Genomic DNA, 27,772 nt, shown 5'->3' on the forward strand with positions numbered 1-27,772 from the left:
GAATACAATGTTTAAATAATACAGTCCAATAACGGCCCTTGCTTCTCTATGCTGCTAAGAAAGGAAAAAAAGCAAGAAAGCAACATAACCCGTTAAACCCTTTATAAGCCAGCTGGTGCCTATCTTTCCAGGGCATTTCTAGTGGAATTTCTGCTGGGCCCTGCCTCCCCCCCCCGCACCACCACCACCGCCACCACCGCCACCACGACAGTGAGGAAAGAGGCAGAGGGACACGGCGGGGCATCTGCACGGGAGTGGAAAGAGAAACCAAACACAAGTCGAGCCACAGGTAGATTCTGGCACGTTTTTAGATGAGGTTAAAAACATCACGCTGTGCACAGGAAACAGGCAAAGGCATTTTCGGAGGGAGGTAATGCCTGTAGGCAGACAAACCGTCCGGTCTGCTCTCGGGGAGGAGCTCCCTGTGGAAAGGACACAGGGGCTAGGGGGCCTCGAGGAAGGTGTTGGTTCTGAAGATGGAGGAGACAATCTTGCCGGTGGCGTTGATAGTGCCTTCGCTGTCTGAGCTGGACTCCGAGTCGCTGCTCCCAGAGTAGGCGCCCAAGCCTGGGAGGATACCGATACAGACCGCGGCGGAGGGGCAATGGATGGATGGGCCGCTCAGGGACGTGCTCCCAAGAGACACACAGGACGGGGCTTCTGCAAAGGAGGAGGAAGGAATGTTACTTTTCCAAAGCTGACGGTGTACTTTGTACTGTGCTGAGGGCTTCACCAGGAAACCTCAAAACGTCCGCGGGTACCAGCGTCATCCTCACCTTAGAGCTGGGTTCCTATCTTACAACCGAGAAAAGTGAAGACACAGCCAGAGCACATTTTAAGATCATGCAGAATGTCACCAAGCAGCTGAGGTGCTTTTTGCCCCAGTAAACCCAAAGTTTCGTTGCCACTTCAGTGACAGAAAACCTCCGTCTAGAAAACAAACGCAGGACTTAAAAAGGTTAAAGGAAAAGTTAAGAACTCTACTTCACTCTTTCTTCTTCCTTCTAAATGTTTCTAGCCTCATTTTACTGCTATACCAACCGGACAGGTAGGTATTATTCCCCCATTTTACTGATGAGGGAGGTGAAATGACCTGCTAAGGTTACAGGTCTCTTAAAAGTAGAAAATGTTAAAACTAAATCTGAATAAAAAATAATGTGATAAAATGACACCTGAACTCTCACTGCAGAGTTAAGAGGTGGAATTCAAACTTCACTGTTTCAGGCTGACAAGCATATTACCTTCTAGGGTTTTGTCTTAACAAACCCCTAACTAACAGCTCATGTAAATATGAAAAGGATACATGGCTCCAAGTACTATATAAAATCAGAAGTAAGCAAAAACTACACTGAGCAGCTAAAAGACATCTCAAATGGCTGGGACACGGAGTTCAGGAGCTCAGTATATATGCTTGTTGTCCTGGAAGTTCTGACGGGGAAGCTGCTGAAGACAGGCCATGTTAAGATATGGAGCATGAAATGAGAGCTGACAATGACCGCAGAGATGGCAAGAACAGCGCTACAAGAAAGTAGAGGCAAATGTTTGCAATAAATATCACAAAAGCTACTTTCTTTAGGAAATAAAGAGTTCTTCCCAAACCCACCAACCAACCAACAATTGAATAGAAAAGTGGACAGAAGACATGAACAATTCACAGAAAGAGAAACCGAGATGAATTCCAAATATAGGAAAATAAACAATATATAAGGAGGGAAGGTATGGGGACTAGGCATCTTTGTATGTTGCTCAGGGGTACAGGAAACTCAGCAATGTCCTTCAAACTTAAATGATGTTCAGATGAGAACATCCACCGCAGCAGTGTTGATAGCAGCGAAAAACTAGAAACCAAAATGGCCAGCAACAGGGGACCAGCTAAGTAGTGGACTACTGTTCAGCCATTAAGAAGAGTAAAGCATCTCTGTGTGTACTGGCATCCAATGATCTCCAAGATATCATGCTAAATCAGAGGCAAGGGTGTGTATCAGTTATAATTGGGTGGGGGGCAGGGGAACATGCCCAGATATATGCATGACAATGTCTGAAAAAATACAGAAAAACTGGTAACTGGCTGCTCTGCGGAGAGCATCTGAGTGGCTAAGGAACAGGGGAGATTTAACTTTTCACTCTACACTCCTTTATCCCTTTTGAATTTCCTATTATGTGCATATACTACATATTCAGATGATTTTTTAAAAAGGCAAATGCAAACAACGGCTTGACTTGGAGCTGAGCTGCTGGTGGGCAGCCAGTTGGCTCAGTTGGTTAGAGCGCAGCACTTATAACACCAGGGTCGCCGGTTTGATTCCCACATGGGCCAGTGAGATATGCCTTCCACAACTAGACTGAAAACAACAACTTGACTTGGAGCTGATGGATCCTGGAAAAATACACTGTTCCCCAATATTCCCCCCCCCAAAAAAAAGGCAAATGCAAAAATTCAAAGAGCATCCCGGGCCATTGAAATTAGGGAAGCACACATCCACATGTCTCTACAACCCCAAGGGCACCCCTGTGGTACAGCCAGGAAGGCTGTGACAGACTGGACAGCAGACCGGGCAGTCCTAATGACGAGAGGAATCGCTTGTCTATATTCTCCTCTAACCGTAAGTCTCTTGAGGGCAAGAACTCTTTCTTCACCACATCACACCATTCCCTGGTCATATGGCACAGAGCAGACCAGCATTCACAATGTGTGAGAACGCAAGAAAATGTGTTAAAGACATTTTATAGAGTTTCACTGCAAATGGCTAAATTGTTTTAGGGGGAGTGAAAATTTGAGACATAACATCAAACTGTATGCCATTCATTATTTGAACATTCATTGCATTTTTATGTCACATATACAATAATACTTTTGGTAGGTACTCTTAGAAAAATTTGGTTGTTTAAAAAAAAAAAACAACCCAATATCTTATAAGGGTATGAATCAGTTACTTAGAAAAGTAATTGATGTGAAGCTGTTCAATGAGATAGGTCATTTTATTAAGTATTTCAAAGGTGAACTGAATTTTATGGTTTTTCTTAGGTAGAAAAGAAGGATGTAGTTTAGAGTACCTATGGAGGACTTGAGGTGGCCTAAGGGAAGGATGGAAGTCAGCTACAAAAATGCAACCAAGAATCCAGACCACTGTGTCGCCAGCAGAGTTTAAGCCAAAAGACCAAAACTCCCAATTACCTAGGAGGTTTCAAGAAAGAAAAAACAGTGACTCTAACAAATTTCATTCCAAAGCAGTTAACTATCCAAAGAGAACAAAATGGTGCCCTCTGATCTCACTCATTTGGTGACATTTCCTGCCACCTTCTGCATTTGCAGGACCATAATGCTGTACCAAATTAACACTGAAAATCACTAACAGAGAACGTTCTTGGGATTCAGACAGATAGGTGACTTGAGAGTAGATGGGATCAACTCGTGTATTCTGGCTCTGCTCAGAGCTTAAGTCCAGAGCCTCCAGTGGGGAAGCCTGAATCTCCATTGGGGTCATAGAGCTATCTTCTTGGGGATCAAGGAGATAAATGCTTCTACTGCTGAGCACAAGACTCTGAAGCAAGATACAAGAGATATTCTTCTTGTAAGGCTTCACCTCCTAGCAAAAGAGGATATTTCTTGCCCATTTTCTGTGGCAAGAATATAGGAAGGAGTAGGAAGAAGGGATTCAGAATGACAAAAACATGGCTCTGAAACACAAGTGTCTGACTCAGTTGAAAGACCCCACACAAGTTTTCCTTCCCACTGATTCAGGCAGAGATCCCACTATGGAATAAGAACCAGATACAGAGATACTGGTTAACTACACTATGTTTAAAATTTTTATGTAGTATTATATACAGGTGTGTGTGTGGATGTGTTTGTGTGTGTGTACACACACATAGTATATACTTACCCCATCTAAGTAGCCACAGTTCAGCAAGTTTCCTATTATTAAAAAAATACCAGTGAAATGGAACTCCTACACTGCTGATGAGAATGTAAACTGGGGTAACTTCTTCGCAGGGCAATTTGGCAATATTTACCTAAGTTACAAATACATATCCTCTCTGACCCAATAATTCTAAGTATTAGGTTGGTGCAAAAGTAATTGCAGTTTAATAAAAGGTTAAAAATAATTGCAAAAACCGCAATTACTTTTGCACCAACCTAATATGTAACCTGGTATCTTTGTGGATATGAAAAATGATGCATGTGTATTGGGTTATTTACCACAACATCATAACAGAAAGAATGGAAACAACCTAAATGTTCACTAATAAAAAATGGTACAACCATGCAATGGAATACTACATAGCCTTAAAAAGGAATAAAGAAGCTCTTTATGCACAGATATGCAATGATTCCCAAGGTACAATAACGAGTGAACTAGCAATGAACAGAAGAGTATGCTAATTAAAATAATGATAGGAAGCACAAAACAGCATACGAAGTATTCTTGCCAAAAAAAATCAACTTGAATTAAGCTCTAGCTCTAATTACCATTTTACAGGAAACACAGGATATAAAAGAATACCACGGGGATACTATCAGCAAAATCTAGAGTGTCCACAGGATAAAGACACAGTTTCTTTACAAATAAAACATAAAGGAAACAAAACCTAAATTAAAAAAGGAAGACCTATAGGTTAAATGAGATTTAAAAGACATAGTAGGCTGTTGTCAAGATGCCGTAAGATGGCAATATCCCCAAACTGATCTATACATCCAAGCAATCCCTGTCAAAATCCCAGCTGCTTTTTTGGTACAAATTGACAATTTGCCCCCCAAATTCATATGGAAATACAAGGGACCCTGAAAAAGAACAAAGTCGGAGGACTCACATTTACCAATTTCAAAACTTACGACACAACTATAGTGATCTAGACTGTGGTAACGGCAGAAGGGTAGATGTGTAGAAATCAATGGAAGAGAAAAACAAGTCCAGAAATAACACCACATGTAGTCAACTGATTTTCAACAAAAGTGCCATGACAATTCAGTGGGGAAAGACCATCTTTTCAACGAATGATGCTGGGCCAATTTGATATCTGCACAGAAAGAAACTGGATCCTTACTTCACACGATATATAAAAATTAACTCAAAATGGATCAATGACCAAAACATAAGAGCTAAAACTCTGTAAAACTCTTAGAAGAAAACATAGGAGTAAATCTTCATATGGTTTCTTAGATATGACAACTAAAGTACAAGAAACCAAAGTAAAAAGAAATTAGACGTCATCAAAATGTAAAACTTTTGTGTTCCAAAGGTCACTATCAAGAAAGTGAAGATACAACCCACAGAAAGGGAGAAAATATTTGTAAATCATATATCTGACAACATCTAGCATCCAGACTATATAAAGAACCCTTACAATTCAATAGACAATACAATTTAGAAAGTCTCAGATCTCTAGTTTAGTGGTTACCAGAGGGTAAGGGGGGTGGGGGGTGGGAGATGAGGGTAAGGGGGATCAAATATATGGTGATGGAAGGAGAATTGACTCTGGGTGGTGAACACACAATGGGATTTATAGATGATGTAATACAGAATTGTACACCTGAAATCTATGTAATTTTACTAACAATTGTCACCCCAATAAATTAAAAAAAAAAAAAACCTCAGATCTGAGTAAATAGTTCTCCAAGGAAGACATACAAACAGCCAGTAAGTACACGATACCAACATCACTAGGGAAATGCAAACCCAAACCACAATGAAATATCACTTCACACTCACAAAGAAGAATATAAAAGAATAAGAAGTGTTGATAAGGATGTGAAAAAATTTTAACCTCATATACTGCTGGTAGAATGTAAAAACGGTACAGCTGATTGGAAAATCAATTTGGCAGTTCCCCAAAAAGTTCAACAGAGTTACCATTTCACCCAGCAATGCCACTCCTAGCTGTATACCCGAGTATTGAAAACAGTGGTTCACACAAAAACCAATACATGAATGTTCATAGCAGCATGATTCATAATAGCCAAAAAAGTGGAAAACAACCCAAATGTCCATCAACTGATGAATGGACAAAATGTGGTCTATCCATGCAATGGAATACTATTTAGCTGTAAAAAGTACTGATACATACTACAACATGGATGAACTTTGAAAACACGTGAAGTGAAAAGAAGCCAGACACAAAGGCCACATACTTACGCATGATTTCATTTATGTGAAATGTCCAGAAAAGGCAAATCCATAGAGACAGATAGATTGGTAGTTGCCAGGGGCTGGGGAGAGGGAAGGCTGGGGAGTAACTGCTAATGGGCATGGGGTTTCTTTTTGGAGTGATGAAAATGCTTTGGAATTAGACAGTGGTGATGCATATACATTCTTGTGACCATACTAAAAACTACTGAATTGTATCCTGGATTTTATGGTATGTGAATTATATAACGATTTTTTTTAAAGCCATATAGCCAAATACAATGCCTGACCCTCACTTGGATCTTGACTGTCAAGAAAAAAATTTTATGGGAAAATGAATACTAATTTGATAATTGATAATATTGGGAATTATTATAATTACTTTACGTGTGATAATGGTACTGCAATTATGTTAAAAAAACAAAAAAACAAAAACAAACAAAAAAAGAACCCTTACTTTTTAGGAATACCCTTTTTCCCTGAAAACAAGACCTAGCCGGACAATCAGCTCTAATGCGTCTTTTGGAGCAAAAATTAATATAAGACCGGGTATATAATATGTAATATAATTATATATATAAGACCCGGTCTTATGCAATATAATATAATATAATTATATATATAATAATATTACATATTATATACCCGGTCTTATATTAATTTTTGCTCCAAAAGACGCATTAGAGCTGATTGTCCGGCTAGGTCTTGTTTTCAGGGAAACATGGTATATACAGAATTATGGATGAAATAATTTGATGTCTCGGATTTGTCTCACAATACTACAGTTAGAGAGGTATAAATGAAGTAAGATTGGATATGTGTTAAAACTGTTGAAGCTATACTATAGGGTTCATTATACTATTATCTCAATGTTTGAGTATGTTTTACGCTACCTATAAAAAAAATCTTTTTTAAAAAAATATATTTGTATTTGCTTGTACATACACAGAATAGCTCTGGATGGATATATAAGAAACGTATGATACTGTTACCCTCTGGGAAGGAGAACTGAATGGAGGAAAACATATAGGTAGAAGGGAGACTCTTCACTGAATGAAACAGATTCAACAGCAAAAAGATATCAACAACAACTGACCATTACTGGTACTCAGAAGATACGTAATTAAAAATATCCACTATTTTTCTGAGAGAGAAATAAGAGTACACCCTGTATTAGAGATGACCAATTGAGTTTAGCTCCGACTCTCAACCCACAGAGAGTCAGGAGTAGAACTGAAAACACTCTTGAATGTCTCGTTCCTTATCCAGCCACCAGAAGACACTCACCTTCACTTAAAACTGTGCCACTTAACGCAGCGCCAGATTTGATCACATAAAAGTAACCACCAAAGAAAGTGTACTCCTGGAAACTGTATTAAGCCTCTAAGCTCAATCCAATCCAACCATCCCAGAACGCAGCCAGGTATTCTCTCTCACTGGCAGCAAGCCAGATGAAATCAAGAAAGTTGACATTTGGAGGGGACAGAGAAAACTCCTTTGTAAGCAGAGGTGGTATGACCAGGGCTTTGGCTTTGGAAGCACTTCTAGGGAGTACAATTGTCATTTATCAGCTCCACTGGTTTCTAACATATTCCTTTGCAGGGCAGCTGGCATCCTCTTGGGTATAAATCCTGCCTGGGACAAAACCGTTTGGTAAATGAAGTACAGATAGGCTTGCTTAAAGATAAGCGCATTCATTCACAGATGCGATGCACTCCAGCCCTTGACCGTGTCATGTGCATTATGAGTGAAGAACGAAATGAGAGCTGCCACCCACCTTGATTCTTGTCATCTGGACCAGGGTCCGATTTCAGTCTCTTCACACTGTTACCACTCTCTGAGCTGTAACAAAAAACATGATGATGTGAGTTACGCCCAATCTTGGAGATCGAAACTTTGGGAATCAGGAGCTCCAATAACCATTTATATGGGCCGCAGGCAGCCTCAAGGAGATGGAATGATCTAAAACGAAAAGTCTTCACTTCAGTCTCCTGGTTATGTTATTAGTTATAAAGACAAATTAACCCCCTGCCCGATTCAAGGGGTAAAGGATTGTATCTTCAAGCATCTCCTAAATGTCAGATTCTTTGTTGTCCTTATTATTCATCTTGGTTAGAACCATAGATGGATCTCGAGAATATCTAGACATGTTCATAAATGATAAAAACTTAGTTATTACAGATAAAAGAAAACATCTTCAGTGACATGCTAGAAATTCTGAAAGTCACCCAAAAGACCTCCACTAAAAGAATACCTAAACAATGTACTTCAACGAGGAAGGGAAAGATCCCAGAAAAGAAGGCCTTAATCCCAGAAGGAAGGGATGGTGAGAAGACACAGGCAAATGCAAATAGAAATCTAAACAAATGTGTTTTAAAAACTACCATCTAATTTGTGGTGTTAAACAAGACCATACTAAGGTCCGAGGCAGTACTTGAAAGTAAGAAAGGAAGAGGGTGATTGTAGCTAAAAGTTCTAAGGTCTGTATGTAATTTCACAGGGAAGTAAGATAGCTATTTATTTTAGGTTTTGCTAAGTATGCCTGGTAAATCGCAAGGTTAGCCACCAAAAGAATAGAAACAGAATACTTAAATCCAAACTAGTAGAAAGAAAAAAACGAAATAAAATATTTTTCAATCTTAATTTTCAAAAAGAATATAAGGAAAAAAATTTTAAGTAAAAAGACAACTATCATTAGGATAATAAAAACTACATTAAAAATCCTAATAAATCCAAACCTACCAGTAAAAAGAGATCAACAGACTGAATTTTAAACCAGTTATTGAGAGACACAACTAAAAATTTTAAATGAGACAATTACAGATAGAGCAGCAATCAGAAAAATAAAAAAATACAACTGTAGCTAATGCATTTGGAAATAAGACAAAATAGATGAATTCCCAGAATCTATAACCAAATAAAACTGACTTAACAAGATATGGATAAAATTCAATAGTCCTATAATTACAAATTTAAAAAAAGAGCGACCCCAATGATTTTATAGAGGAGTTCTACCAAACTTTCACAAAATAGAACACTACCATCCTATAAACTCCTCCAGAGAACAGGAAAAAAAAAAGAACACTCCTTAAATTGCTCTATGAAGTTAGTTTTAATTTTCATGTCAGTATCAGATAAACTGGGGGAAAATACAGGCCAGTCTTATTCAAGAGCATAGATTCAATAACCGATACAAAATATTAGCAAACCAAGTCAGCAGAGTTAAAAAAAAAACATGATACATCACTGCCAAGCTGGGTTTATCACGGGAATGCAACATTAGAAAAATCTATAAATTTAATTTTTTACTGTAACAGAGTAAAGAAAAAAAATTTATTTTATCAATTCAAAAGCAGAAATAAATAAGACAAAATTTAACAATTCATGGCTACAAAAAAACCTCTTACCAAGCTAGGAACAGAAATTCCTTAACTTACTAAAGGATATTTGGAAAAAAAAATACTATTTTTAGTGGTAAAAAAGCTATAAACACTGTTTAAAATTAAGAGATAAAACAAGAATGTGCACAATAACTGTTTCTAACATTTTACTGGTAGTCCTAGCCAGTGCAGTAAGATAAAGAAAAGGAATTAAAAGGTGTAAGGAAGAGAATAAAACTGTCATTATTCACAGATGGTAACTCTTTACATAGAAATTTCAAAAGAATCCATTGATAAAATATTAAAGTTAATAAGAGTTACTAATGAGTTATTATTAAAGTTAATAAGAGTTGGGTGGCTGGATGTAAATATTCTATCGATTGCACTTTTACATACCAGCAACAAAAAATATAAAATAATTAGAAATAAATTTAACAAAAGATGTACACAATGTTTTTGAAAAATAGCTATAAAACTTTATAAAATGACATTACAAATAAACGTAGATATATGCCATGGATAGAAAGACTCAAATCCATAAAGATCAGTTCTCTCCATGAACTTATGAAGTAATAACGTTCCAATAAAAATCCCAGTGAAGATTTTTAAAGACCTTAAACTAAATCTAAAATTTACATGGAAGAACAAAGGGGCCAAGAACAGACATGATACCCTTGAGAAGACTGCAAGGGGACTTGCCTCATCAGATATCAAGATTTATTATAAAGCTACAATAATTACACAGAATGGTACTGGTCCAACACCTCCAAGGAATAGAAAAAAAGAACCGTCAAACAAACCCATTATGTGTATGGAAACTTGTTATAAGACAGAGGTCACACTGAAGATCACTGGGAAAAATAGGCAGAAGTATTTATTTCATTAATGTTGCTAGAAAATTGGCCTTTCATTTGGAGAAAAAAAACTGAAATGGGATCCCTACTTCATACCCGTCACAAAAATCAATTCTAGATAGATTAAAGCCTAACAAGTGAAAGATGAAACTCTAAAAGTTTAAGAAGAAAAACTATCTTATGACCTCAGGGTAGGAAGAATTTCTTGAACAAAATATAAAATGCTCTTACCAAAAAAGAAAATATTGATATATCTGACCACCTTAACACTGACCACCTTCAAAAGGTACATTCTGGTTATGAAACAAATCAGTCTTGGGGATGCAATGTACAGTATGGTGACTATGTTAATAACACGGTATTGTATATTTGCAGATTGCTAAGAGTAGATCTTAGAAATTCTCATCACAAGAAAAAAAAATGTAACTGTGTGGTGACAGATGTTAACCAGACTTAGTTAGACTCCCAGACATCACTCCAAACTTAGCGAACCAGAATCGGTGTGAGGCCTAGAAGCCACATTAGCAAACTCCCAAGTGATTCTAATAAATCCAGGCTGGATACATTAGGAACTCCCGCCCCAGGAGACTAATTTGTCACCTTGCTACACAAAACAACAATAAATGATGTAGTTTCAAAATCCAAAAGGGGTGATAGCCATGCCACCAAATGGGCCCTTTTGAACGGAGCTAAGGACTATAGAGGAAATAGCTGTAACACCCATTCTGCTAGCAGCAGGTAACTAACTGCCCACCTGGAGAGCCCTTTCTTGGCGCAGTCCAGTAAAACTGCCCAAGTCCAAATCTTTTTGAAAGACACTGGGCCAAGCATGAAAGCGTATGTGAAAACGTGAAAGGAATAATTTATGGCTCGGTAACTGACTCTTTTCAGACTGACATCCCTCCCCTCTGCTGCTACACCATGCCGACATTTTTACGTGTAAGCAGTGTTCCTAGGAACAGCTGCAGCAATGGATGCGGTGCCAAACCACAAGGCTGAATCAACACACTCCCTTCCAAACATGTGGCTGGTTGGCAACATACCACATTGATTTCTCTAATAGACTGCACTTCAACTTGACATCATTTTGCCCATGGTATGGTTGGTCAAACTGAAATGACCAGATTGAATCATTTTGGTGCCATTTCAGGACTTGGAAAGGGAGGAGCAAACATAACAAAGAACTTATCGAAAACTCTAGGCAGTGCTGCCACCACCATCCATCAAGCAGATCCCAGCCAGGTCTGTAACCCTGTCCCAGCTGCCAGGGGCTTACTGGCCACATGCCTTTGCAGCAGCTGTTCCCCTGCCTGGGATATTCTCCTCTCCCATCTGCCTGTCAAAGCCCTAGTCATCCTACCTCATCAAGGCCTCCTGTCTAATGCCTTCCCTGACTTCTCCAACAGGAGCACACACACCGCCCGCCACGACAGTTAGGTGTTTCCTCCTCCCTGCTCTTATTACACTCGATACAATTCTTACCTCGTTTGCCTAGAAACATAAACGCTCAGCTATCGAACTCCACCTCTCCTAATATTTTGCGACCTTGGGGAAAGGTTCTTAACCTCTCGAATTCTCGGTCTCCTCATCTGATGATAGTAACTTGTACTTCATAGACTTGCTGAGAGGAATAAACAAGATCATGCACGGACAGCACTTAACATAATGCCTGGTACACAGCAGGTGCCCACTGAAGAGTAGCTATTATGTTGAACGAACAGTGAGAGACAAGGGTCAAAGGCTATAGAAGATACCAAATTTGGAAGGGGTGAGAGGTAAGGCTACCAAAGGAGCATCACTGACTTATGCTGAGGTGACCTTTTGCCCTGGCTACATGACAAGTGGCATTTCAGAGTCCATGGTCAGAGGGAGATTTAAGGTGTGCGAGTGCTGGCTGGCTGACCTCTTATGCTTCACAGCTCCTGCCAACAGCTTTGCCTGGGAGAACTTATTCTTGGTTTCTATGGGTTTCAGAGTCACTTTCTTCTCCACTTCTTTCTTGTTTTCTGGAGAAATTCCAACCTTGTTGAGATTACTGTGAGTTACAGGTTAAGGGTCAAACCAAGCAAAGAGATATGGCAGAACAATGGTAGCACAAGAGAAGAAACACTATCATCCAGTAGCACGTCAGCTCTGCCACGGAATATTTAGCCCACTTATAAAAAAAAAAAAAAAAAAAAGTGCTCCCCTCTTTATTCTGCCAGTCGAACCCAGCTGATTTAGAAATGAAGGTGACCACAGAGGAAGATGGCAAATCAAGCACAAGATAATACAGGCAAGCAAATTTTCCCCCTCTGATTCTCAATGACAATCTGAGCACAGCCAGAAAACCTATTACCAGAGATATGGTCGATATCATGCTTGCTGGGGAGAACAAAGAGCCTAAGGAATATAAATGCAACAGAAAAAAAAAGTGGATTCTCTGAAAATAGAAAACGTTTGCTCTTTTCCCCATTACGGGTAAAATCAACTTTTGCAGAATGTCGTGACTATTAATGGCATTCAATCTTAGACATGACAGAAACTAACTCCTACTCAGCTGGTACAAGGCAACACCAAAATCACTTACGGCTCATTAAAAACCAGAGTCCCTCCCGTCCCAAACCTACTGGATGCTGATGTCCAGAGGCCCGGGAACCTGTTCTAAACTCTCAAGGTGATTTTAATGAGAAACCTCTGTGCATATGCAACACAAGAACCAAAAAGTTGTTTTTAAAAGCGTAACAGGTTCACTTGTAACAGCACCTTTTTTCATGCTTGATGTCAATCTCCGGCTTTCAAGGCATGTCACTTTCTTTTCGTTCTCTCCACCAGCCTCCTCCCCACCTTCCCTTTCATTCTCTTACAACCTGTTATGCAATAGGGAAGTATTCCAATATGGTGCAATGCCTTATTTAAGACATGGTAATGCCCTACTGGAACAATAGTGACATCTAGTGCCCAAGAAATCTAAGAAGCACGTATAAACAACCCAAAGAGCTGGGGGTGGAGCATCTGGGCTCAGCTACTTATTTGTCTTTAAACGATGGAGAAAACTGGGTACCAGAAATAAGGCAACTCTAATTCTGATCACTCTTCTGATCACTAACTCTATTCTTATGGACACCAGTTACCTTAAATATTTGCAATATTCTACGCAAATTAGGCTTAATGTGCAGTACTATTCTGAGTTTCATCAATTTAATGTTTTTAAAGTCATCATGGAAACGAGCATATTGTGATTTCTACCTGCAACTCCATCATTAAAGGACAAAAACTTTCAAAGAAAATTCTCAGTATTACATATTGAAAAATAAAAAATGAAAATAATTAACAACAAAAGCACACATGTATTTGTACTACCAACAAAAACCAACACTTAACTTTTTATTACTTTAAAGTGAAAAAAAGCATCCAACCTTTTCTTCTGGGGGGGGGGTAGGGAACATGGGGTAAAGGTGGTAATATTATTTTTGATCCATATCCAAAGCATAAGCAATTTTTCCCCCAAAGTCCCTCTCTCCCTAAAATGCTTTAAATAAATACATGTCAAAAACTCAAGGAATTCATTAAATGAGGCATATTTTAAAAAATCACATAGTCTTTAATACACATAATATTGCTAACTACTGGTTACTCCTGAAGAAAATAACAGTTCTGTTGTTTATATGGCACAAACCACAGCTTATTTGTATTCACAAGCATCACATTATAAAATGGATCATATTATAACAAATCAAGCAAAGCCAAGAACCAGATCCATAAACAAATGTCTAATCCTTCAATTCCTATCTCAACATGTCTCTGGCTACATGTGTGGTTAGGATTAGTGATTATACATCAGTGCACTGGAAGGCTTGCTTTTCTTCAGTTCTTCTAAACCAGGGGCGTCCAAACTTTTTTCAACGTTTTTTACCAAAGGCCATATGCGGTAAGATACACAAACAGCCGGGCCACTCACTCGAGGTGAAGTACGTATTGCCTCACCTGGTTTATTTAAGTAAACTAAATATATTTTTGGAATTTTCTGCGGGCCAATTAAAAATGGATGCGGGCCGCAATTGGCCTGCAGGCCGCAGTTTGGACACCCCTGTTCTAAACAGTCAGAACTTTCCAAGTTTCCAATGAAAGCCAATACCCCTGGGGCCTCTTCAATGTTGTCCTGTAATGTTACCAGCACAGAAAAAGTTTCTTTTGCCTCACTGCTGCCCTGTTCATTCTTTCCTTTGAATTGAAAACCGAAGGGCCTCTCTCACTCATACCACATTAACACTACTCTCCAGAACGCTGCTTTGGGAAGACACTCGCTCTCTGATTTGCTAGCCTGCCAAATTAAGCACATAAAACAAGACACAATTCAAGTGATAAGTGTAATTAGTGTATTTCCTTAGAGGAGAGAGTTTGGTGCCTGAAACAATGCAATACATGTATCTGCCCATCTCGGCAAACATCAATGCACAGTGTTATTCTGGGGTCAGCAGGAAAGGGAGTGGGAGAGGGGAGCTTCAGAAGAATCAGTCTCAGTCCTACAGCTGGGACTGAGGTGTGACTTTCCACCAACTCTTACCTTAGCATTACGCGAGAATATCTCTACGAGAACTGGAACTGGAAGCCAAGTCTTTCGCTACCAGTTTGGAGTGGGTTTTGTGGCACCATGCTGCCACCTTATCTCAATCAGTGTCAATCACTTTGATTTAAACCAAATCCCAGGGAATTTATGCACACTTTCTCCCACATAACTCTTTAGTGGAACCTACTGCACACTCCCTGCAAAAACAAAACAAAACAAATACCACAGACTCGTACGTTCAGTGTCTTAACAATCTTAGAGGTAAAGCCTATTCAATCACACTAGTAAGGTTACTCAACATATAAGCTTGAAATATTCCAACAAGATTTCTCAAAGGAGAAAAAGAACTAGGGTGGCCTTCTTAACCTCTCCTATGAGTCACTCATTAATTCATTCACATATACTCTGAGAACCTAGGAAATCAGTGGCGACCAAGACCTTGTTCTGGTGGAACTTACTCTACATTCCAACAGTAACGAGGCAAACAAACCAGTACAAAGCAAATGAGTTTTAAGATTTTTCAGGTAGTGACAAGTACTATTTAAAAACGACATTACAGACAGTGATAGGAGCGGATACAATTTTAGGTGGGCTGCGAAGGGAAAGTCTCTATGAGGAAGAGAGGAGTGAGCGGAGATGGGAGGGCCACGAAATGCCAGCCTTGTAAAATCTGAGGGCGGAGCATTCCAGGCCAAGGAAACAGCAAATATAAAGGCCTTGAGATGGAATTACAAAGCTCAGTGAGAGAGGAACATAAGGCCAGCAGGCTGCAGTGCTGCGAACAAGAAGAGTGAGTTCAAGATGCGACAGGGAGATGGGTTGGCCTGAATAATGCAGAGCCCAGTAGGGCTGGGAAAAGGATGTAGATTTCAGTCTAAATGCAACGGGAAGCCACCAGTGTTTCCAACAGGAAAGTGATGATCACAGGTATGTTTCCGAAAGTTCCCTTGGACTGCTATCTGGAGAAGGGACTGTTGGGGATGACAGCAGAAGCAGAGACTAATCAGATGGTCATAGCAATCCAGAGAAGAGTCTATAACTACTGCAATGGCAGTAGAGATGCAAGAACTGCACAGATTTGCAGTACATTTTGGAGGTAATTTTTGGCCCAGGCTCTTGTGGGTATAGCAGTACCATTACTGAAACTGTGAAGATCAGAAAAAGAGACGGGGGGTGGGGGGGTCGTGGGCTGTAATGTGATGAGGGTGGAGTAGCGAGGCATGGAATAAAGAATTCTGACTTAGCCAGGTTCCATTTGGGATACCTATTAGGACTTCAGGTGGATGTCAAGAAGGCAACGCTGAGGCCAAGCAACGTCCGCTTTGCCGCGTTCTCTACCCCTCTACCGGGACAGACCAGGCTGTTCCTGCAGGGAAGGCTACTAAGGACACAGGAAGAGTTGCTGAACATTCTCTTTTAAAACTCAGAAGTCAGTTTCTCCCCTAGATGAGGTTTACTGCATTGCCCATCTGTTTCCGAGTCTAATCCCACAAGGCAAGAACACCCTGGTACTGACTACCGGGATTCAGGCCTTCCCTTAATCCGGAAGGATCTGCACTTTGGATCGCAACAAACACTTGCATGCAACATTAACTCCATAAATCACTGCTAGTTATTCCGAGTCATAAAAATATCAACGTTGAAAGGGAACCTAGAGATCACCAAGTAGAAGACCTTCATTCTATTTATGAAGAAACTAAAATCCCTAGATGTTGATGGGAAAACCGACACCTTACAGATTTCTCTCCAAGTACAAAGGATATTCTGTATTCCTTCAGTTCTTTCAGTTCTTCTTCTCTTCGTTGCTTTTCTATTAATTCCTGCTGCCGAGAAACCTCATCAAGGAAGTTGGTCTCGTCTTCATCTAAGCCTCTTACCATGTTTTCTGAGGAAATAATTAAACAAGGAACATTTATCAGGCTAAAGGGAAAATATAGTCAAATAAGATTTTTCCTTTTCCTTTTTTTAATAAACACCAGATTCTTCAGGGGATTATAAGAAAGAATTTGTAAACACCATGGCTTCTGAATAGAGAACGTGGCATAAAATCAAGGCATTCCTCCCATGACTAGATATTAGCATAGAATTAAAATGGGTATCTTGAGCTCTAAACAAAAATGTTCCATGTGGTCTAGAAGGCAGCAGTTTGTCTCTTTTCCACCAAATGACCATTTAGAGACTAAGATAACCGAGACAATTCCATGGCTAGTTAGAAAAAGTGTTGCATGAGGCAAACGTGCATCAAAAAGACCCTGCGGAGGCCCTTGGACTCTGTGTTTTCTGAGGCTTACTGAATTTGAACTGCTCCTCGTACTCCTGCTGTTTCCTGTCTTTCTGCTCCTGTAGCCTTTCATATAGAGACCGAGGGTCATAAACCTCCTCTGGACATTCTGAAAGGAAGAGGAAGGGAGCGAAAGGGGGGAGAGATAGGGAGGAGGAAAAAAGATACATACTTTAGAACCCTTTCATATTATTTTAGAATCACAAAGAATTTTACAGATCAAGTCAAGTCTCTGCATGATCTCAGGGCAAGGATAACACAAAAATAGTACAAAGTTCACAGCTTCCCTTTGGACTTCCGAGAGGGGCCAGCAGTTCTCAAAGCCAACTATCTATGTCAGTAGGGCCCATGGCCTGAGCAGTCACTGGATGCGAGGCCAGCCCAAAGCCTCCATAGCAGCGGCACTCTCAGTTGCTCGGATCCTGGACCCACCTGTCTAGAGGGAACAGACTAGCAGGGTCTCCTGGAAGACAGGGTGGGAGAGGATACGAGTATCCTGATTCTGCTCCCAGCTCGGAGGCATAACACAGGTTCCTTCACACCTCTGAGGCTCAGTTCCTCTACTAAAGAGAGGACATTAACACCTACTATGCAGGGCTGGTGTGAGGGTTAAGACCGTTATGCTGAATGCCAAACTAGAAGCCCACTAGATACCTTCTGGATCTTCAGGTTTTCGAACTTTCTCCCATTCTTCTTGCCTCCTTTTGCGCCGTTCATCTAGTTCTGCCTCTGACACAAACCTCTTTTTGATAATAAGGTTACCATCATCCCCTCCATCCATAATGGAACAATCAGTCTACAGAAAACAAAACATTTCAAGTGAGAACTGCAATCAAAAATCTACAGAGAAACAAGATCTAGCTCTGTCTCACCCAGCAGTGACTACCTCGAAATTCCCTTTGACCTTGAACTAAAGAAATCCTCAAGAAGTTTAATGTATAGGTCAATGATGAAAGCACATGATTACATTTTTCCTAATGTATCAAGTAGTTTTGTTAGCAATATGTTATCTACAAAGCCAGCAAGAGGACCTAGAATAATTCTCATTACTTGCTGTTCCATGGTAAATCTTACATTGCATACATTTCTGTCCCTCCAATCTAGACAAATTGGCCTCCTGGGCACCCTTCTTTTTCCCAGTTCTTATCCTCTTTTATTTCTGTAACATCTGACATTGTTCCTTCTTGAAATTCCTGTTTCAGGGACAATACACTACTTTAATTCACTTGTTCATGTTTCCAAGCAGATTTGGATGGTGAAACTCAGGTACTTAGGGAGCCTTAGAGACCTAGTCTGGTCTGTACAACAGCGAAGTCATCCACCTAGAGGCACATGAACCATGAATGGAAAAAGGGAGACTAGAAAAACCCAGATCTCCCAACTTCAGGTTCAATGTACTCTGCACTATATTCCACTGATTCCTCCTTCACCTCTTTCCTGACCTTCCTCCCTATAAACTCTGTATCTGTGCTACTTAACACTACCTTCCATCCTTCTCTTTTCTCATTCTCATAAGGACCTCAACCACTTTGTGCGTATTTTGATGTAGAAGACTTCCAATTCCCAATCTAGATACTTCCACCTGAACCTCTCTTCAGAAAGAAGGAAGAAAAGATAGATAGAGAAATGTACACTCCTTTTAAATTAAATTTTTCTACTTTTCTTTGCTGGTGTCTTTCCTTTTGAAGAACTGTGGAATTACCTCTCAGACATGTTATGTTATTCACAGAATTACATCCTAACAAGGAACCACAAATTCTGCACTACTGGTAACCAATTCAATGTCCATTTCAAGATGACCCCTAATAACAAAAATAGTAAGTCTCTACTGCTAGCACAAAAATAAAGTAGCAACCACTTACTGAGCTCCTGCCATGTACTGAATACTTTTTATGTATTATTATCTCATTTATACTCATTATTTCTTACAGATGAAGAAATAGAGGCCCAGAGAAGTTAGGTCACTTGTCTCAGGTGATGAAGATGGTAAATGGCAGAGGTGAGAATCAAATCCAAGCCCAACATCAAAATTTCATATTCTTACCCACTTCACCATAGCCCTCCCCAGAAACCAGGGATCATGGTTGAAGGGACATGTCAATATCAGCTTTCTTCCTACATCCAATTCCAGTGCTCAGAATCTCATGCAACATTTTTCTTTAAAAGACATAAATGGAAGCTGAGGAAATAAATCCAAACATTCAGAACAAGAGAATCTCAGCCTAAACCCTACGGTCGCTTAAGTTAGTTCAATTTAACAACAATACGAAAATTTTGAAATTTACTAGAAAGAAAACCAAATCAATTGACAGAAGGTGTTGCTCCCACCTAAAGTCCACCACCTGGACACTTCTGATTTAGCGTCTCCTGTCAGAAGCCTATTACAGAAACAGAACTGTTCAGTCTCTGCGACCATGCCAAGCATTCCTCAAGTTCTGCAGAATGACCGCTTATGAAACAGGAGCCAACATTTTTTTAAACGTCCCTGGCAGAGAAAAATGTCAACTATGTAGGACTCTAATTGATGGGTCCTCAGTTTCCCCTTCTTATCCTCTACTAGCTCTAGCTCTCATTTCTTGCCTTATATTGGCGGCAGTCTGGTTTCTTTCCCCCATCCTTATTTCCTGGTAAACAACTCAGAGTGGGTCGGGTCCTTATAGCCCACCTAATATGATTCCCCATCTGGCATCTGGACATTTTCACCCAACTCATATTTTAAAACTTAAAGATGGACCACCGCACTCCCTCCCAGCCAGCGGACTCCCTCCTTGAGCAGATCTGACTGGTAGGACAGCTCTTCCTTAAACTGAACTGAAATCGGTCTCCCTATAAATTCCACACAAAGGTTCAACCCACAGGGACTACACCAAAGGAGCCAAATAACTTTTTCAGCGTGACAATCCTTCAGCTGTTTGAAGACAACTCCCATGTTCCACTAATTTGTCTCTTTTCCGGGCCAAACATCCTTAGTTCCTTTAATCTTATAAAATGGAGAAAAATAATAGTGTTTCAAAGCAGTGAAGTAATCAGATTATGTATGATTTAAACCTGGGAAATAAATACTAGGATATGGGAATGCCACTGGCATTCCATTAAATGCATCTCACTCTCATTATACATTAAAAAAAAAATGAAAACAATACATATTAATACTGAAAAAATTCTTTCAATAGGCCAAAATAAAACCTAGAATCTTACATACCTCCTTCTAAGTAAGAATTCAGAGATTCTTAAGATTTATTCTTATAGCTTAAAACTAAGAAAGAAAAACCATTTGTTTTAATTTTCATGGCTTGTTGAGTTTTTGGAAAGAGAAGAACCTACCTTCATTTAACTTGAACAAAGACCCCTGAAACTCAGGGACAAAGCCTCTAGCATACATGTAAACAAGGGTTTGAATTTGAAATAGAAACTGTAGAGAAATAAGGATCTTCCCAACATTGATCAATCACTTTTGGGAAAAGACAAATTTATGGGATCCTAAGAAATTCTTAACTCTCTTTTTCCCAATCTTTTTCTCTAAGTGCTAGAATTCATCTACCCAAAGAATTGAGTCGGCTAGTACCCATCTCCCTTTCACACACAGGGACAAAACCAAGAATCACAGATGGTTAAGGAAAATGAAAGCAAAACAGAACATTAAAAAAAGGAAATTTAAAGACAACGGCTTTAGAATTTGACAGAAACTCTACTTGTCAGCTCTCTATGGGCTGGTTTCCTAAAAACACAGTCAGAACTAATAAACACTTGTACGTCTGCTCTTTAAAGGTAGTATTATAATCCTGACATTCTTTTCATTCTGAAATAAAGCTAGATGGCCACATCTAATTATAGTGAACTTCTACGGACAAGGCTAACAGGCTGCTTTATCCGTCTTTCTTCAACCTGCATTATTTCTGTAGGTCCTCATTCCCTGGCACTTCAACTGGTGCTCCCTCCTGGCCTTCCGTTGCCTTCAGTGGCCCTCTGGCTAATTAATTTGGTCATTTTTCTTTGTTAGGAGAGGTCAACGATAGGGAAAAAATGTTCACAAATAAGTGGCCATACTCCTAAACATTCTGGATAATATTCAGAATATTCTTTCTCCAGAAATACGCAGGTCTTTTCAGGATTCAAAACTTCAGTCAATAAATACTGCTAAGAAGTGAGCTTAACTTCACTCGTCCTACAGCCTAACCTAATTCAACCACTACAAGTACCTTCTGCTGCAGTCTCCCTACCAAGAGCGAGTACAGAAGACTGCAATCAAGAGACCCCAGTTCGAAACTCCTTACCAGTTGTATGACCCTGGGCAAGTGACTTAACTCCTGAGCCTTGGTTTCCTCATCCCCAGAGGAACATACCAATGGGGATTAAAACAGCCTTGCACCACATAAATGTGTCCTGAGGATAAACAAGATAATTCATGTAAAGCACTTCACACAGTGTTAGCACAAGCTTAAAAGTGCTTTGAAAGGATTGCCATTACTACAAAGCTCTATGCTTAGCTCTGGACAGGTTGTAGGAATGAAAGAAATACTGTCTGCCCTCAAGGAGTGGGGAAGACATAAATCAGTGACATAAACAACCATGACATTTGAAGTGGAAAAGGGCTCATCACATCAAACTAAAATTAGGAAGAACTTACATGTATATATAATTTGGTGATTCTGTATTTTCCCTTTAGTGTGGTTCTTTATTTTACTGTTATACCTTATTAGTAGTTAGTTTAATTTAAATAAACTCAACGTTGTGTTGAATGCTTAATTCTTGTGTCCAGCACTGTGCCAAATTCTATGGGGTGCATAAAGGAAATAAACTTTAAGAGTTAGTACTCTTTGAACTAATTAATACCAGATAGTAGTATACGAGTATACAATGAATTAACGAAGTGAGCAGTACAGGGAAGAGGCAGTAATGAAAGGCATGAATATGGCTCAATCCAGTTTCCCAGACTGAAAACCTGGACATGTACCCAGACTCCTTTTTCCACTCCCTACATTCCACCGGTCACCAAGTTCTGTTTTTCTATCTCCTAATGACCTCTTTTTAATCCACCCTCTCCTTTCTTCTCTTTTTCCCTGTGTGTTTTGTTTGTCTGTTTGTTTTTTGAGTCCTTTCCTTTCTATTTCTAATCTCTTCTTCTCAGGGCCTCATCTCGTCTCGCATGGACTACGGCAGCAGCATCCCATTGTCTCCATTTCAACTCTTGCCTCTACTACAACCATTGATAACTCAATTTACCACTCTATTGTCATTTTTTAACTGTTCCAATAGCTCTTTGTATGCAGTGTCTGGCATATATTAGATATACAATAAATACCTATTGAATAAACCAACCATGAAGAGGATTTGAAGACTTTAAGCAGGGAGGAATGATTCCACATAAATATTCCTAGGTATTGTCTGATGTAAGTTATAGAGAATGGTAGGTATTAAACAACTATTTGCTGAGGCTTCTATGTCCCTCAGCGAATTCTATTCAAACACCAATTCAATTTGTGCAGTAGGAAACACAGGACCAAAAATTAAATCACTTTACTATGTTATATAATTGATGTCTTCTTCAAGAATAATTCTTGCTGCCTTCCTTTAATTTCAACTGACTAAAACTTGCTCTCTTACAGTGAGTAATGAATAGTTCCCACACAAAGCATTTTTCTTTGAGGAGTCCAATATTCATCGGCGGTTTATTCTGCATTAGGGAGGTGATCAGTACTTGTGCTTCATTTACCTCCTTTTGGAAACAGATAGAAAAAACAGAAGTTGAAGTGTTTAATTCTTACCGCTTAGCTAAATTTTTAAGTCTCTTATTTTTCCCTTTTGTTCACTAGAATAATTAAAAACAAAATACAAACAAAAGCACAGGGCCCTGGGGATCTAATTATAAAGATTCATGTAGGAATGAAGAGAAATTACATTGGGAATACTTATTTTGTCCTTATTGTGCTTAATTTAGAAAGAATAAATGCTGTCAACTTTCCTGTACTCACACAGCTCTTTTCTACAAAATGACCCAAGTTTAATTATCAAAAAACAAAACATTATTATTATTTTTAAAAGGATTAAAGTTCTTCAAATAGGGAATTCATAGAAAACCAAAAACATACCAAAATCACTTTGCCCAAACTTAAAAGTTTCAAACTGATACAAATAAAGAACATAGTTTTCACATTTGCTTGACAGCCAAAAAAAGTTCTTACATTTCAAGCCAAAATAACTGGTAAACACTGCACTACTGTGTCTGTACTGGAGACTGTGGTATTTAATTTCCAGGTTGGTAGGACAAAACGGGCTGTGTCTTATATAGTGTGCCATACAAATTTTAAGATACAAAACTTACATTGCTGCCCCCCCAAACAATTGCTATCACTGAATTTAAAAATTATTCCACTTAGCTAGTGCCATGATACAAATTAATTAGATGTGGTTTCCTACGGAATTGAATTTTGTGATGGCAGACTCCTTAAGTGTTTACAGCACTGGCCACCATACCCTCCCAATTCTAACATTAGATAGACTGTAAGTGTAAAAATACACCAGGGAGAATCAGATCTCTGTGTTCGAGTATTCTCAGGCTTCTCTTTGGGTAGCAAAAACAATAGGCCAATACATTTTCCTCGTGTCAGTATAATTATGCACTGCTCTTCCTCCTACATTTTTACCCTCATGTTCAAGTCACGTGGGATTTCAAAATGCAGGACAGCAACTAAGGAATTTTCCATCTGACAAACTTAACTATATTCCAAATAGATTGCTTTCTGGCAAGAAGGCTCTTCTACCAAGCTACAGTTATTTAGATCAAGCCGATTTTCCCTATATTATAAAACTTCAGAGAATGACAACTACTAACAGAGAACACTCTAGTAGTATTCATTACTAGATAAAATGATCCTCAATGTTCAAACAATGAGGCTGGTTTAACATATCCCAGTGCCAAAGATTCTAAAAATGAGGGTACAGCATGACAATTTAATTCATATTTAAAATGTTTATTATGAAGAGCAATTTGTAGTAACATTCTGGTTGTCCAGGCATCTAAAAAAAAATGCATGCAAGAAAAAGTTGTTTTTAAAAAAAACCTACATATACATTTATCTTCCCAGAAGATGAGAACAGTCTCATCATATGTGTATTTACCTTGAATTCACATATACGCACTGGAAGAAACAAGAGAAAACTAAAATATTGGTTCCCTTAGCTTATCCTCAGTTCCCCAGCTCATGTGTGCCTCTCAGAGTAGAAATATTTCCCTCACTATGTATGATTCTAATATTAGTTGTATTGGTTACACACTGTGACTCCTAAATGCAAACCAATTACTTCATCTGGGCTCACAGGAAGAAAAACAGCATCTGTTCCAAAGCTGGAGGAAAACCTGGCCATGCTGGAATTTTGCTGCGCTGCTGGTATACCTACATCCAACATGGTACTTCCCTAAAAGATTTTCGAGGATAGCTTTGATTATGCACTATTTTGCCATCTGGACTGGCTTTGGAACCTAACCCACACTAAATCATACCCCCACCCCCCCAGGTTTTATGTAATTCCTCTTAAGATCAAATTTAAAAATGAAATAAAATAAAGTCTTTGCATTACGCAAACCACATTTAAGGCCAACTAACTCATTCCGTTGTATTTTTGAAGTAAATCTTTAAGGGGACCTATTACGTGCAACACACAATGCCAAGTACTAACCTGGCACTCTACTTTTTAGCAAGGGAGAAACTTGCATTCAGTAAAAAATAAGACTGGCACATGAGCAATTTAAGAAAACGCTGAATGAGGTTAAATTCTGTAAGAATTTAGAAGCTATGCGCTAAGGAGTTCAGAAAAGGAAGACTAGAAAAAAGCATCAGGGAAGCTTAATTTTGATAGTGGCTGTGACACTTCACAGTGAAAAGCGGTGGAAGTTTTAGGCAATCTTTAACTCAAGATTGCCTTAAATCACAAATTTCACATTCCAAAATCAAAATGAAAGGGTGCGGTCATTGCCAGAAATAGTGGGCTAGGTCACTGAGACCAATCCTCTACCTCTATGATAAAAAGAACTGGAAGAAAAATTTTAAATAATTCTTAGACAAACAGAAAAGCTAACAAGATAGTAAAGAATGTGGCCAAAATCCAAGAAAAGGTGAAAATCAGAAATTAAGCCCAATATTCAAACTTGTTTGCACCCGGAGGGTGTCTCTGACCTTGAAAGCAGCTGTTTTGGTGCCCCTGTAAGCAACAGAAACAAAAGTCATAGCTGGGAGCCCACACAGGATGTGATGTCTGATAACCACTTTCTTCTCCTTCTTAATCTGGTACCCCAAAGAACTATACCCTCAAGGTAAGGTAAACTGGGAAGAAAAACACCAGGAATAATGAGCCTCAGAAACAGACCCAAAGAGAATTCAGATAGTGATTTAAAACACATAGATTATTAAACAACTATGCTTATCATGTTCAAAGAAATAAAAACCAAGTCTCAAAATTAATTAGAAGTTGCAAAACAACGGTATAGCACTTTTGAAAAAGAACCAAACAGAACTTCAGGAACTGAAAAATGCAACAACTGCATTTAAGATTTCAATGGATGAGTTTAATAACACGTTAGAAATAACTGAAGCGAGAATTAATGAAGAATAAATTATCCATAATGTAGTATGGAAAAATAAAAAGAGAGTGGGAGAAAGAGAACAGAGTAAAAAGGTCTATGTTAAATCAGTAAAAAGCAAAGAAGATAAACAATGGGCCAGAGGCAATATGTGAATATAAAATGGCTGAGAATTTTACAGAACTAATGAAAGACACTAATCCAAAAATTCAAGAAGTTTAATAAACACCAAACAAATCTAACAAAAACAAACCCACAGTTGGATACATCGTAGTGAAAATGCAGAAAACCACAGATGGAACAATCTTTAAAACGTCCTCTAGTAAAGAGTGAGACAGATCATGTTTAAGAATGAAGACAAAGTATGTTCAAAAGTTGACCCATGGTGAGCACACTGAAAGCACTTAATTTAGCTGCCACAAAAGCATAATTACACTACGACTGAGCCCATGACTGAACCATGCAATTAAATTACTTCATTTAACAGACACGTGGTTTTCGATTTCTGAAGCAGAAACTTGACTCTAACCAAACATCAAGATTCTTAGAAGGTGAAAGGAAAGACCGGTATCTAGGTAGATGGTGTTGAGGTAATTCTTCCATTCTGAGAACCACTAAGAATTCCCCCACTGGCCCCACTGGTGTAAATAAAGATAGTTGAGAAAGATAATTGGGCAGCCTCTGCTTTCACACCCCTACAAATTAACAGCTTGCCTCAAGCTCTATTTGAAAGACCATAAAAACTGCTTTTACCTCAGCTCGATTCCTTGTGTATCAAAAAGGAGTCTACACACTGATTTCTTTCAAGGATTTCGGAAGCGATGCCCACCAAACCATTTTATGGGGTCCCTGGTAACAAACACATCACTAAACCTAACAACTTAGGAATCAACAAACCTTCCCTCACAGCACGTACCCAAGAGCTCATTGGGAATTCTGACCACCAGGTCCACCCTCGGCTTCCTGGGCCCCATTCCTGACCTCAGTCAGACCATCCGGGGGTAAGGTCCCAGAATCGGCATTTTAAAAGGGCCACAGAAGATCTCCTTTTCTATTAGGTTAAGAACCACCGCTATGAACGAACAGGTCTCCTCTTTTTCCCCCGTGCGGACTGACATTCACAGTGGCCACCAACTCTCTCAAACAAGATGCCTCAACTCTCGGTCTTAGTTTCCTAAGTTGTCTGCAAAACGAGCACGCTCCGGCAACGGGTACAAGGTACATAATAAATGTTTCCCATCTTACACTTACTTACATGCTGTGATTCAACCACTTCCACCCAGGCATCCCCACATCTCCTGAGTAGCCTGGAGCCGTTCCAAGACCTCTAGAACAGAGCCCGCTCCTCCCTTGGAGGTTCGGTGACCCCACCTAGCAAAAAAGGTGGAGGGGAGCTCTCAAGAAGCCCGAAGTCCCAATTCCGCTTGTCGGGATCCTCCCCCACACGACCTGCAGACCATCCCGCGGGCTCCCCCAGTCCCCCTCAGCCTGAGCCCCACAGTCCTCCGGCTCCAGCGACTCAGAACACTGGGGGGGGGTGCACAGGCTGAGAACAGGCCTGGCCCCTAAACCTCACATCAGACGCTGCAGTCCCCACTGTCTCCTTCCTCAGAGAAAAAGCTGGAGCCCAGGTCTCGCCGCCAAGCCAGGGCCCAGGCCGCACTCACCTACCGGCGCACAGGAGGCGAGACCCCCTCTCCTTGGTGGAGCCCACCCGAAACCGCCACCGCAAAGGCCTCTCGCTCTTTAGGAAAAAAGAAAGAAAAGAAAAAAAAAAAAAGAAGAAAGAAAATAGCCTTTGCTTTTGTATTGCTTTTGACCCTTCAGGGCTTCCTGTTCCTCACCGCCACAACAAAGTTCCGCCCCGCTTCCGGCAGCGTAACCCAATCCTCACCTCTTTTCCTCCCCAGGAGTCCGATGGAAATCCGGTGCCCAGAAAGCTGGTGGGAGACACTTGATTGGGCCATTCACACCTCAGGAAGGGGATTGGCCAGCTCGCGCCTGT

At 39.7% G+C, this 27,772-nt stretch overlaps 1 protein-coding gene across 2 annotated transcripts; it reads right to left on the bottom strand.

The window, feature by feature from the left end:
• Positions 1-292: 292 nt before the first annotated feature.
• PSME3IP1 (proteasome activator subunit 3 interacting protein 1) lies at positions 293-27,645 on the bottom strand. Of its 2 annotated transcripts, none has more exons than XM_033129529.1 (7): positions 27,439-27,645; positions 17,844-17,985; positions 17,200-17,298; positions 16,672-16,793; positions 12,263-12,396; positions 7,903-7,967; positions 293-660 (listed from the first exon to the last, which is right to left on the bottom strand). In XM_033129529.1, exons 2-7 carry the CDS (start codon positions 17,968-17,970, stop codon positions 443-445), a joined length of 765 nt encoding a protein of 254 aa, XP_032985420.1. In that variant the 5' UTR covers positions 17,971-17,985; positions 27,439-27,645; the 3' UTR covers positions 293-442. The 2 variants fall into 2 exon arrangements, with proteins under 2 accessions (XP_032985420.1, XP_032985419.1); XM_033129528.1 differs by having other exon boundaries at positions 27,435-27,644.
• Positions 27,646-27,772: the final 127 nt, after the last annotated feature.

Source organism: Rhinolophus ferrumequinum, chromosome 15 (genome assembly GCF_004115265.2).
Source record: "Rhinolophus ferrumequinum isolate MPI-CBG mRhiFer1 chromosome 15, mRhiFer1_v1.p, whole genome shotgun sequence".
Taxonomy (NCBI): domain Eukaryota; kingdom Metazoa; phylum Chordata; class Mammalia; order Chiroptera; family Rhinolophidae; genus Rhinolophus; species Rhinolophus ferrumequinum.